Here is a 13,478-nt window from a genome sequence, read left to right on the forward strand (position 1 = left end):
TGCATTTTGGTTAACATGCTTCCAGAAAGCTCACTAATTTTCATTGACTAGTATAGCCGTGGCCATCTTGAGCTTGGGTGGATACTGTGCTATACAGTTACAGTGGAATCTGGAAATACAGAATCTCAGAGATAGAAGGGACGTCAGATGGCATTTAGTTCAACCTTGATTGTGAATTTTGATGAATTCAGGCTCCAGAGAGAATGAGGCAGCTGTACCAAGAGAAATCCAGCTCCAAAAGTTGAAGTAATGACCAAGGTTAGCTGTTCGATCCAATTTACCAGTAATAGACCTGATGTCAAGAACTTGGCTGGGTATGGTATGTTAGTCTCCAGTCCCCTGAGGAAATGGGTTTTGTAAGAGTCCCTCAAACCCTTAGGATGCTCAATGCAGAGTGGAAAGAGCCACTCTTGCCAGTCCCTGGGTTCGGAACTGAACATCCACATAGACACTGAAACTCTTGCAGGCAAGCTAATACGAGAAGAGTGGGGGGTGATGTGGAGACCTCTGCTTCTTCATCATTAACACTGCAACATGAGAGCCTCTTTTCTTCAGTGCTTGTCCTAAAGACAAGGTTACAATATCTGTAGGTGTGTTCAGGTTTACTTTTAGTTTAAATTCTTCAAAATACATAGAAATACAATGAACATTTAAGAATGTTTGCATAGTAACTTCTTTCAGTCCAATCATTGCTTTTATCTGATCCCTACCACCCCACCCCACCTTTGTTTAATTACTGCAGATGAATTTGCTACACTCTGTGGAAGTCAAAGGCCAGGCTTTGTCATTGACATCTACACCGGCTTACCTGTTGGTGAGTTATGGCATTGTCGGAACTTTCTGGGTTTTGCCTTTGTGTTGGAAAGGGGGAGTATAAACCAATATTTTCTCAGTTTGCTTTTTTTCTTCTTAGAAGGAAAAGTCATTAAACAGTGCCATGTAGCTTTATTGAAACCCAGGTTCTTAGTTTGAGACAAATTGTGCAAACACCCTGTTTAGCTCCACCCATCTGGCAGCAACGCTTACCGCTCATGATTAAGGGGACTGGAAAGCTTTTCACAGAATTACAATCAAACTTAGTTGAACCAACCCTAGGTATCAACAAAGAGAGATTCTGGGAGTTGGACCAGTTGACATTTGATTTGACCATAATTCTCAGTCCTTCCTTCTGAGACATGAGTTTAATATGACTTTTCACACCAATATTATGTGTAGGTTGTTTACGTAAAGCCACTTTTTGTCTGACATGGAACCTCAGTTTGTCTGAGAATTACAGATGTGAAATAAGTATATTTTCAATCTGAGGCCCCATTTGGTAACTGGAGCAGAGACTGCTACAGTGGTAGAGATGCTTGTGCAGGGTTCAGACGTATTGCACAGCCTTCAGCCAATGTAGGCCATGCCTTTGTGGTTTAAACCAAATAGCACACAAGTAGGATGGAAAGCTATTGCATTCTCAGAGTTTTTCCCTAGTGTGATTTATATGCATCCTTAGATGCCCTCTTAAGTCTGAGCAATTGTGTCTAGTAGCAAACATCACCACTTGCTTTGTTCCACCTTATTCTTGATAAATAAACTCAAATCCACATCAGCCTTTCCAGTGACCTTGTTTAAGAAAACAAGGGTCTGATCCAGCAATCAGCCTGGCTCCCTTAGTGCCAAATCCATATGGCTCCACAGTCTAGTCAACGTCCAGAGAAACTTCATGGTTTGGAAAGAAAAACTGCTAAATGACATTGGCATGAAACACCTGGCCCTCGCTGCTTTGTTTTTCCCCTTCCCAAAACAGATCTTTTAATCTCCCTAGAATCTCTGATCTGAAGATAAGTGGTCTGTATTAGTAATGGTTCTCCATGGACGGAGCAGGCATGTACCCCAGCAATGCCGGCCTTCCAGCGTCGGTTGGCAGCAAGCACAGACTCGAAACAGCATTAGCTAGTAGAGCTGGAAGGGCCCTCAGAAATCATCTAGTCCAAACGCCTTGCTTTACAGTTGAGGAGACAGAGGCCCAGAGAGGAGAAGGGACTCAGCCAAGGTCACTAACTAATTAATACCAGAGCCGGGGCCAGAATCCAGTCCTGACTCATAGCCTGCTTTTCCTCCAGCTCCAGAATACTAGAAATGTGGTATTTAGCAATATACTTATTGTTACCAAATTCCACCATAACAAAATATTTAGATGACTGAAAAACTTTGTTTTATTTAAGCTTTTATACTCTCCTTCTGAAAGGTCTTAGGATTGTTGGCATATGGAGTCCATTTGAATGGGGTTAAAACAGCACATTTGTTCATCCTGTCTTAAAATATAAACGTCTCCAAGTTGCAGCTCAAATAAAATCCATACAGAAAAAGAAAATATTATTTTTAATAATCCCATTAGGCTGTTTTATGCCTAACAATGGCTAGAAATTTGACTCAGCCTGTTATTGTTAAACTTGATAATAATATGCCACTTATTTTTAAAACAAATGAATGTGAATATACTATTTCATGTTTTAACCCACACCAAAAGAATGGCATTTGAATTTTGGGGGGTTTGCTGATACAGAATTGTGATGCTACTTCACATAGCTTTTTATGGATGAATGGTAAATTGTGAAAAATCTAAAAACGTAATTACCTGTATTCAAATTAATAGGATACTCTTTGGGATTCTAAGCTCTTTTCCCATGAAACTGATCAGTTTGCCTTGAGAAAAATCAAGCCCTTTAGAGAGGGGTCTAAAATAAATTGATGGCCCTTTAAAACTGGTAGGTTTTAGAATGCAGTTCTTAGGAAAAAAAAAAGGCATCAGCTCTGGTAGGCTCCATGGGTGTCTCTGGCCCTCTCCTAACAACTAGGGTGAACAGAGCGCCGTGCAGAGGCTCCTGACTCTAATATGTAAATGAAAGTACCTCAACAGCAGTGACAGAAACCTAATGAACTGAAGTACCTGTAATGTAGGCCAATACTTTGTGTATTGTCCCAGCTTCTGGGGCTGCTTTGTCAAGCTCTGCCAAGAGGCTGATGGAGGGGCCTTCCAGGATAACGAGCACTTTGATAATGGTCTTCCATTATCGCAGTATGACTGCTATGTGGAAGAACAGACGGGAGGCCGGGGAGCCTGTGAGTGGATTCCTGGTCTCCAGTCCTTACTCGGCCTCTTACTGGCTTTGTGTTCTTTGGCAACTTCTATCCTCTTGCTTGGCCTCAGGTGTATCGTCTGCATAGCGAGGAAATAGTCACTCTACCATTGCCAAGGGAGACTGTGATGATTCAGTCAGTAGGTTCAGGGTAATTGCTTTAGAAATATATGGGGCACACATCAAGTTAGCCACTAGAAATATTATTATTACTATCACTGTTATCCTGGAGGACACTTCAATGGTCAGGATGTCATGCAGGTAAGGCAGAGGGCAGACAAAGCCAGGCTGGTGAGGAGAGACCTGCCTACAACGTGTCCCCCCACCAGTTGGCCAGTCCTGCTCTGGCAGCCTTGGTCCTTGCTCTGCCCTCCCTCCTACTTTGGTCCTTTGTTAGTGCTCACCAACTCCACTTTCAGACGCTGGTTCTTAATTTAACAGATTTGCCTTGAGCACTTACCATGTGTCAGTAATGTGGTAGGGGACCGGGAACCCAGGGGTGCAGCAGCCTGGGGCAGTCCCCAGCCTGAGGGAGCGTGGATTGCAGCCACCCTTCCTCAGTGCTGACTCAATCTTTGAAGGTAGTGGCACCCGGCTTGCATCTTCAGATCAGACTTACTTCCTTTCTAAAGTCAAATGAAGGCTGAAAGGGGAGTTGAAGTGGAATTTGAAAGATCAGGGTCGGCTGTGACCATGGGCTCCTCCTCTGTTCTTCATCAGCTCCCTTTCCCATTGTAGGCAGACTCCGCGGCAGGCACACTTGGGCAATCACCTACTCTCAGCACTCGCTTTTATTCTACTCACCTGGTTACAGTGTCCAGTGGCGGCAAAGATGGCTCCCATCTGTATAAAACTGCTGTCATGAAACAAAATCCAAAAGACAGAACTAAATCTAGATAGATACATGAGTGGAGAGTGGCTTATTTTAGTTTGAAATTCATTGATTGATGTGTCCCAAGTCCCACTACTGCCACCCCAACACACACACACACCACACACACACACACACACACACACACACACACACACACACACACACATTCTTTTCTTTGATTACAGACCTCACAAAGAACAGTGCATTAGAAGCAGCTGACTTTCAATCCTGAGTTACTCTCCGCAGGGATCACATGCTTGCTGTCACTCACACATGGCTGCTCTGTTTCTAGATATTGATGAGTGCCGGGAGATCCCAGGGGTCTGTGAAAATGGAGTTTGCATCAACATGGTTGGTAGCTTCAGGTGTGAATGTCCAGTGGGATTCTTCTATAATGACAAGCTGTTGGTTTGTGAAGGTAAGTGGTGTTGGGACTGTCATATCCAGAAATGAGCCAACCGATGAGCTAGCTGACCACATGCACATGGCAAATTTCACAATATTGAAATTTTAGAAATGTATTAAGCTCTAGAAATGTATTAAGCTCTAAAAATAGTGAAGGACATGGTGTAAAACAATGTGAAATTTCATGCAAAAAATTCGCTGACTCCCAGTGGAAAAACTGGGACGTGCCTTTCTCATCCGCTTCCCCATTAGCACTGCCCCCCACCTCCCCACACACAATGTATTAGATTTCTCAGCTGATATGAAAAAGACTTGAGTTCCTGGGTGTGTCAAATTGATTGCTTTTGTTTCACAATTGCTCAGAAGTGAACAGGAGTGGTGGGCAGTCGTCTTTAGTGGCTTCTCAAAATCAGAGTTCTCTTCGAGAGACTTTGGCTACTCCCAAGTGAAAACCAGATTAACACAAATATTCCAAACACATGAGAGAATTCTAAATGGCAAGAAGAGCAAATCTGATTTTATATGAAGAATGTTGGCACAGAGGCAAATGGTACTTTTTTCATTTTCAAATTACCCTCCCGTTGCCATGTGTATGTACTGCGAGTCTGAGCGTTCCTCACAGCACTTCATGTTTTTCCCCTCCTTCTGGGGAAGATAGTGTTCTTTTACATTTTGGTAAAAGGGACATTACTGGTTATTAAATATACACCATGTGCCCTAGGAGAGCTGGAATAATCCTCTAATGCTTAAACTCGCAGCCTCTAGCAGGGTTTTTTGTTTGTTTGTTTGTTTTTTCATGTTCAGAAGGTTCTTTATTCTTACCGCATATGTCAACATTTTAATGTTAAAACCCTTTTTTTCCTAAACTAGAGACAACTTGTAGACCATTGAGCAAAGTCTTAAACAGTCCTCACTCAGACTTCTGGCTACTCCAGCCAGGCAGCCCCATGTCCCTCACCCTGACTGAGTGTGGGGGAGTGGGAATGAGGTAGGCCTTCCTGAGGAGAGAGCTGCTTCCAGAGTTTGGGAGGCCATTGAGGGTCAGGTGACTGGCTAGGAAGCATGAAGTGGGAGAGAAGAAGGGAGCCCAGTGCAGGTAATTTCCTAGCTTGAAGGCAGGCTGCCTTCCTCCTCACAGCCATACTCTTGCCCCTTTCATGTACACCTCAGGATGCCTGTCACCTTCTTGGGGGCATCTCCCCTTCTCTTCCCTTTTGAGATGGTTTTGAATGGATGGTTGCTTTACCCAGGTGCCTCTTTTGTACTTAGATTTGCTTAACAGAAGCCCTTGGTCAGAACAAATGGGCAAGGCCACCCATGACCACCAAGTCATCCTAGAGCTTGTATACCCATGAGGTTGAAAACATGCAACAGGACCAAATAAGACACCTTGCTTTCAGGGTAGCATTCAGTGCATGTTGGGATTAATAAGTGCTTCAACTTTGGGGTTCGCTTTCTCAGAAAATCCACCTCAAGGCTGAATGTTTAATCCAAGATGTACTACCTCCAAGCTACTTACAATCTTAGCTCTCAGAATCAGGAATTAAAGGCTGCTTTAATACATGCCTCAGCGTCACTGAAATTGGAATGGATTCCAGAAGCGGTTTGGGGAGCATCCATGTCTCTGCTCTCCCTGTGTATGCCTATAATCCAGTGTTAGGCTGGTACAGCACAGAAATGCCTGTCCGTGGCAGTACCTTTTGGCTTCTCCAGTGGAACAAGCTGCCCTCGGTGTGCTTCTATCCTTTAAATAAGGACAGGGCAGACATAGTGTGTGAGGTGGTGCCGCACCCCTTGTATCCCAAGGCAGACACACTTCTGCTCTTGTATCAGTTACACAGTGACACCCCCCCACACACACACACACACACACGTACACATTAGACAGGAACTTCCACTGACTGGGTGAGAAGTCCCAAGGTTTTCCTGTCACCTAAGCACACAGGCTGAGGCATCTGTGAAACATTGGTGGATGTATTTGCCGCCCCCTTGTGGGAACTTCTTTCTTGAGCCAACCCAGCGTTGGCACGGAGGACCAACTCTTACCTGTGTTACAGGTAGATCCCCTTTTACTGAATTTAGATTGAATTATTGTTTCACTGGAGTGGGAATAGAGGGGAGGGGCATCATTTTCTCTGTGGTATAGCCCAGACTGTGCAGTAACTTTTGTGATGTCATGAATTTTCAGCTATAGCAGGTACCTTTTTAAAGAAAAAAATAGGTAGACGAACCACCTCTTGGTGATGTAAGTCAAATCTCTGGAGCACACAATATCTATTTTCCTCTTTTCTTCGATGACGAGAGTCGGGCTGTTTTCAGTGGTTTTATGCGTGGCATCCCGTGTTGGGTTTGCCTGATTTGCCTGCCCTGTGGCAGTAACTGAAGCAGGAGCCCACTCCACGAAGCATCTTGTTGGAAATGCAGAATCTCAGGCCATCCCCAGATGTGCTAAGTCAGAATCTGCATTTTCAAAAGATCACAAGTGTGCATTAAAGTTTGAGATACTCTGCTTTACAGATCTTACAGCCTTCCAGACAAAAGGAAACTTACTGAATCACAGACTCTTCAGACTACAAATAAATACAAGATTAAGACTCCCTGAATATTAGTCTATAGCCATAACAAGGCCTGGCCCACGCAGCTAAGTTTGGTGACCTTTTTTTTAGACTTGAGCGTCAGTAGAGTCCATGTGTGGTCATAAATCAAACAGTTGCATTGATGAAAAATATCAGTAAAGGGGATAATATTTTAAATGAGTTTTGGTCTTTGTCTTTTCAATTGAACCAATCAAAGGAAGAAAATATAAATCTGTTTTTCTGTGAGAGGCTTCAGTGACTCGACACCAGAATTTGTTCTCCTCTGAATTAAATTCTCTTCTGCTCTTAGATATTGACGAGTGTCAGAATGGCCCGGTGTGTCAGCGCAACGCCGAGTGCATCAACACCGCGGGCAGCTATCGCTGTGACTGTAAGCCCGGCTACCGCTTCACCTCCACCGGGCAGTGCAATGGTACGTAGCTTGCCACTGGCTGGGTGCGCCTGCTGAAGGGGACAGTCTATGCCAAGCTTCAGAGAACTGGATTTCTTTTGAGATGGTTGGGTTGAAGAATGCATGATTTAGATTGCTGAGCTCTAATAAATAAGCTAGAAAAGAGGAAAATTGTTGAACTGTCTAAACATTTAGCTTTTTTCCCTCCTTAGAGATGATTTTTTTCAAAATAAGTAAAGCAGGTACATAAATAGATTTCATATCAGCTGCTCGCTACCCACCCCCTCCCCTAACTAATATTCAGGAACAAATAATTTGTTCTTCCGTCTTCTACATAACCCCCCTTAGGCAGGGGGCGTTGTCACATACCCCTTTTTCTCCTAAACATCTTCAAGACAAAAGGCCACCCATTGAAGGCTGCATGCATTACAAGCCTTTGATTAGCCATAAATCACCTACAGTAAAATCAGAATCTGTATCCACTATAAGTTAGATTTTCTTGTTGTTCACTTTTGTCAGAGATGTGTGAAGGTAAGGATGGGTGTGCTATAACTGAAACTGATGTAAAGTTGTTAAGTATCTTGTAGCCAGTGTTTTAAAACATTGGTGCTTCCCCGAGAAACAAGTACTACTTCAGAATGATTTTTCTGTAAGCCTTTGAGTAATTATATATCATTGTGTATTTAGCAAGACCATCAGGAAGAATGTGTTATTTTGCTTACGGCTCATTTCTCAAGGAGTTTCCTGAATATTTTACGCATTTGTGAATGAAACAACACAAGGGAACCTGATCAGATTTTCCTTGGATTTCCTTGCTCGCTAGTGATTAAGTGGTAGGAAGTGCACTGTTCTCTGTAGGGCATTTTGCATTGTTTTATGGGACCTTGGTGGGAAGAGAGTTTAGTAGCACAACAAAAAGTCATTTTGAGAATCAAGACTTGTTTTGTTGAGCTTCAAGGAACATGTGTAAGTGGTTAGCATTTCGTCAACAGAGCTGTTGTTATCCAGTTATTAAAAAAAAAAAAAAAAAAAACAGGACAGGAAGAGTGGGGACGTCTCTGATATGAATCACACTCCCCTGTTGCAACTTGGCATTGATACCACTTCCCTGTATTTTGCTCCTAATTTATATTTCTTTGAAACTGGGTGAAATAATTCCAGGCAAAATAAAGAATTACTGATAATATAGAACGTGTTATTTCACACGACTTCATGCTCAGGTTTCTGAGCTATTTATGTATCAAGACAAGGTGTCCACCCATGGCCCACTGGGGCTTAAGCTTTTGTATTATTTTTTGTGTGTAGTATTGTTAACATACATAAAACAAGTCCTGTGGATTTTGTTGTTTGTGGCCAAAAGCTCCATTTCCTTGATTCATTAAAATCCTCAAGAGGGGGGAATTACATGCAACTAGTCAGCATCTAGGGTTGAATACTTCACTCTGGAAATGGTTTTAATTACATCTTTCTTTTAAAAAGAATTTTTTTAAATACCTCGAATACCATCCTATACTTGGCATTTTCCAGGCATGTTTCAAAATACTCCTCTTGTGTTAAAGATGAGAACAGCTAAAACTTTCTGTCATCATAAAATTGTTGTTTTTTATTTCGAAATGTATCATTTCAGACCCCAGATCACAGCTAGCCACAGCACATGCATTGTTGCTGAGAGATCTGAGAGAACGACTAGATATCTAAGCCCAGGAACTAGACAGCAAATCCTGCCCCGTTCTGAAATGTCTTACTGCACTGAAGACAAGAGACAGGCTCCCCCCACCCACTTCCTCATGGCCTCTTCTCCCTCTGCTGACTGGTTTCTCCTGCCCCCACCCCCGCCCCCAGAACCCTGTTCAAACCTCCCATCCCAACTTCAGACGTAATCTCCTGAGAGTTCAAATTCTGGTGCTTGTAGGAACCTAGTTTTCTAGTCTCAAGATAATGTAAGAAGCTCATAATTAAGTTCCCTGGAATTGTAACTCTATGTTTCACTAGTAGAATCTCAAAGTATTCCACATTTCATTTTTCACTTTTGTTAAACCATCACAAAATAGGCAGTGGAGGAAACAAAATTTCTAACTGAGGATCCTTTTCTAAGAAGATCCTTATTGTTCTCCATTTCCTTGTAGAATTCAGACATAAGACTGTCCTGGTTTCCTACATACTTTCAGATCCAGTACTGCCTGAGGGTGCCCAAGATTTGAACCAACTACAGCAGGCATCAAGAAACCCTTCCTCAAGATCAGCTGCCCTTAATGAGTTTGGGAATGCAAATCAGTTTCCTCTGCCTATCCTGGGAAGCAGTTTGCTCATTTTAAATTCATTTCTTCAATTGATGATAACCGTAATTAGGTTAACCAACATTTCTGCATAAGCTAGCATAGTAGCTCCTAAGCTGCTCCATTTCAATGTCCCCGCCTAATGATATACTCAACCTTACTTGGGACTTTTAAATGGTACAGTGGTTTATCAGCCCTGAATGTTCTATGTATTAGAAGAAGGTAGTTACAAAAATGGCTGCCTGTGCACTTGAAATGGATGGAATACCTGCAACTCTGGCCTGGGCAAGGTTACTTGCTCTGTGTAGGTGAAAGTACCCATTCCCAATTGCTGTTTTCTCAGCAGACAGGGCAGGCAAACAGCAAGTCTAGAGAATTCAACTGAGAGCAAGGTGCTGCTATGCTCTAGAGCATCTTCAGCAAAGATGGCGTCCTGCTGTTTGCTCTCACTTGTGACAATAGGAAAATCAGGATGGTTCAATGCTCTTCAAACTACGTTTGCTCTAAATACAGAATCTTGAGAGCTTTAAACAATTAAATTAGAGATATAAGTAGGCATATAATCGTGTTATTTGTGGATGCACATATGAAGTTCTGCTCCTCAAGTAACCATATTTCAGGAAAGCAACTACCAGTCAACTGATAATGAATATAATTTACCACTAAAAGACTGGCAGAAGTGTGGCAAGATGAGCAGGCTTTCCTTTGAATTAATCTGAATAAAAAGAAAGATCAGTATGATTGCCAAGTTCTAAAAAGATCCGTATGTAAGCATAAAGATTTAGTTAAGATCGTCCAAAAAGTCATAAGAATAGGGTAAAACAATAAGATGAAGCTTGAACAAGGAAAAATGAGGGCTGCCCATCAAGAAAACCTATTTAAACAAATGGGGTTTGTTTGACTTTGATACACATTTCCAAGGGAAGTCATGAAAGATTCGTGATTTGAGGAGATTAGACAAAATACTTGTTAATTCCACAGGCTATGATGCTGCTTAGGCAGATAATCAAATGAAAAAGCTATTCTACTTCTAAGTTCTTTCAATCATTCAAATATTTTTTGGACACTGCCACTATTTTACATTGTTTCATGTATTGTTGACATACTCCGAATATGCCCTCCTGTAAATGGGAGTAAGTTTTAAATAAGTTTGAGGCAAAGATAAATAGAATTCCAGAGTCTGTTGCACTGACTTAATTTAGAATGAGAATTTATCCTGAGGATGATATTTAGTAGTAGGTTATTCAATTAGATTTGCCTGCTAAGCTTCCCCTAAGATACTGAAGATGCTTTTCATTTGCAGATCGCAATGAATGCCAAGAAATCCCCAACATATGCAGCCATGGACAGTGTATTGACACAATTGGAAGCTTTTATTGTCTTTGCCACACTGGCTTTAAAACCAATGCTGATCAAACCATGTGCTTGGGTGAGTATATGATTATAATTTCATTTTTTCTTCATATCCTATGAAAAATTATTTGCACCTGAATATAATTGAAATTTAATACTAAGTCTCTCAGTAGTTGCATTGTTATTTACAAAATAAAAGCATAGGCAGGTGTACAGCATTTAATCTTTGGCAGTCTGAACCTAATAAACATCTTCCTTGATATTCATTTGGCTGTCAATTCAGACAAACTTTTTGTTAACAGGTAAGAGGAGAAAGATAATAAGGTAAAAAAAAAAGTTATTAATGATGAAAGCCTATTATTCTTTTGTAATACTTAGGATAAAATGTGGATTTCCCTTATTTTCCATAGGAACAGAATTCAGCTTTTGAGTGTGAATATGAGCCTTTTTTGAGAAGGGTCTATAGTTCATACCAAATCCCCAAAGCTAAATTTACCTTTAAAAAAATTGAGGATCAATATGCTACATCTCTTCCTTGTTTTTAGTACAGAATCAAGATGCTGATTTAGAATAAACTTCAAATATGTAGTCAGTCATTTTTTCCCTCTTCTCTCCTTTCTTTTTCTACTTAAAAGCAATATCCATTAAGTCTTTTGGGGACTTTAAGAACATGAATCATTTTCACAGCTGAAAGGAGAACAATAAATAACAGTAATTTTAAAGTGCTTGCCTTTGGCTATACTGGACTCATCCATTAGAGAACATTCTCATGAAGTTTTGTCCTCTCCAGGGCAGATAATGAGTTTTAAATTAAAGAAGCATAATCAGCCCTACTCATCACTGGAGTCTAACCCCTATGTAGCCATGAAACTCAACCTGCTTTCCCCTTCCTCCATCTGAATTCTTTGGAGCCCACCTCTTGCCCTACCAGAGGACTTCACCAGCTTGGCAAAAGATGAACCAAGGGTGAGGGTCTTGATTGCTGGAAGGGTAACTCATCCGAGATGCAGTCTTCACCCACACACACATTGGAATCACTTTGGGGTCAGCAATAACTTCCTGCTTTAGGATCATAGATAATTTATTTTCATGTCCGAAATTTGACAGGAAAAGAAATCCTAACTGTAAACACTACAGTTTGCTAACTTAGATGTTACTTCTACCCTCTCTCCCTCCCTTCATTCCCACCCTCCTTATTCTCCCTCATTTTTGCAAACCAGCACTATCAACTTTCTTTCACCTCTTTAATTTTTTTAAATTTCTTCCTTAATATAATGCACACCTCCTCTTTATAAGAAACCTATTAGCTGCTGTGGGTAGATGCAAAAACACAAGATGCCAGAAGAAGTTTGCTTAATACTCAAAGCAAAAACGACATAGACAACTTAAAAGACAAATAATAATGCAAGAGTGTATGAGAAGAACCACATTAAGTGCCAACACACTGGAATAGTTTAGAAGGGTGAGAGAAGTCACCATTGGCTAGAGCGGCAATGTGTTTTGAGGAATGAACTGGGAAAAAGGAAAAGCTGTCTAAAATGGTAGGTGAGTTAGAAAGCGAAGTTGCTGATTACAGGGTAATATCGGGTGAGTCACTGCTGTTTGGTAAATTGGAGTGAGAACCTTAAAAGGCTGAGGTTTGCCAAAGGTGGCAGCAAGTCAAGGCCCAGATGCACGCAGAATTTTTTCCATTTTCAAGTGAAAATATTTGAGAAAAGTGGCAAGGGTGGAGAATTCTGCAAGCAAATAGAATAAAATAATTCTTGTCCGGTTCTCATGTCCTTAGCTTGCCTCCTTTCCCAGGCCATCCAAGGGAACGATTTATTCCCAAGGTTTAGAAACTTGCCTCTGGCTGGTTTCTCACAGGGGACGACCACTGATAGAGCAAATGGCAACAGCCAGCAGTTCTAGGTCTGTGTAGAATACTTTGTGAACCCCCAAATGCCCTTTAGCCCCAGGTAGCCATGTAACCTCTTTTCTCCATTACAGTTATGTTTCTCTGTGACCTTTATTCCTACCAGATATAAATGAATGTGAAAGAGATGCCTGTGGGAATGGAACTTGCCGAAACACTATTGGTTCCTTCACCTGTCGCTGCAATCATGGCTTCATCCTTTCTCACAACAATGACTGTATAGGTGCGTGTGCAGGGGGGTGCGTGACCAAAGGGAGTCAGTTTCATATGTGTTCTTCATAATTAGCATCATCTCCAGTGTGCCAGCTGTCTCTTTTTGATATATGCCATCTTACGCATAAAAATTAGTGAAAGTATTCAACAAATATAATGTGCTCATTAAATGTCAAATATAGTAACTACACCCATTCCTTTTATTGAGGTGCTCATTAGCATCTATAGTTTTTATGTCTACTTTGCAATGAATTAAGTAAATTTCAAAATAAATTGAATTAAGTTTTAAAGCATACGAAAGAGATTTTTTATATAGTAATTATATAAGTCAG

The 13,478-nt window shown here is 41.3% G+C and overlaps 1 protein-coding gene across 2 annotated transcripts in view; it reads left to right on the forward strand.

Annotated features, from left to right (window-relative positions):
- Positions 1–13,478, forward strand: part of FBN1 (fibrillin 1) — a 250,836-nt gene that overhangs the window by 204,129 nt on the left and 33,229 nt on the right. For both annotated transcript variants that reach the window (XM_037834045.1, XM_037834046.1), the window contains 5 exons: positions 743–814; positions 4,289–4,414; positions 7,288–7,410; positions 10,969–11,094; positions 13,040–13,156. In XM_037834045.1, the coding sequence (XP_037689973.1) occupies positions 743–814; positions 4,289–4,414; positions 7,288–7,410; positions 10,969–11,094; positions 13,040–13,156 (564 nt within the window). The remainder of the gene's footprint in view (positions 1–742; positions 815–4,288; positions 4,415–7,287; positions 7,411–10,968; positions 11,095–13,039; positions 13,157–13,478) is intronic.

This window comes from Choloepus didactylus, chromosome 4 (assembly GCF_015220235.1).
Source record: "Choloepus didactylus isolate mChoDid1 chromosome 4, mChoDid1.pri, whole genome shotgun sequence".
NCBI classification, from domain to species: domain Eukaryota; kingdom Metazoa; phylum Chordata; class Mammalia; order Pilosa; family Megalonychidae; genus Choloepus; species Choloepus didactylus.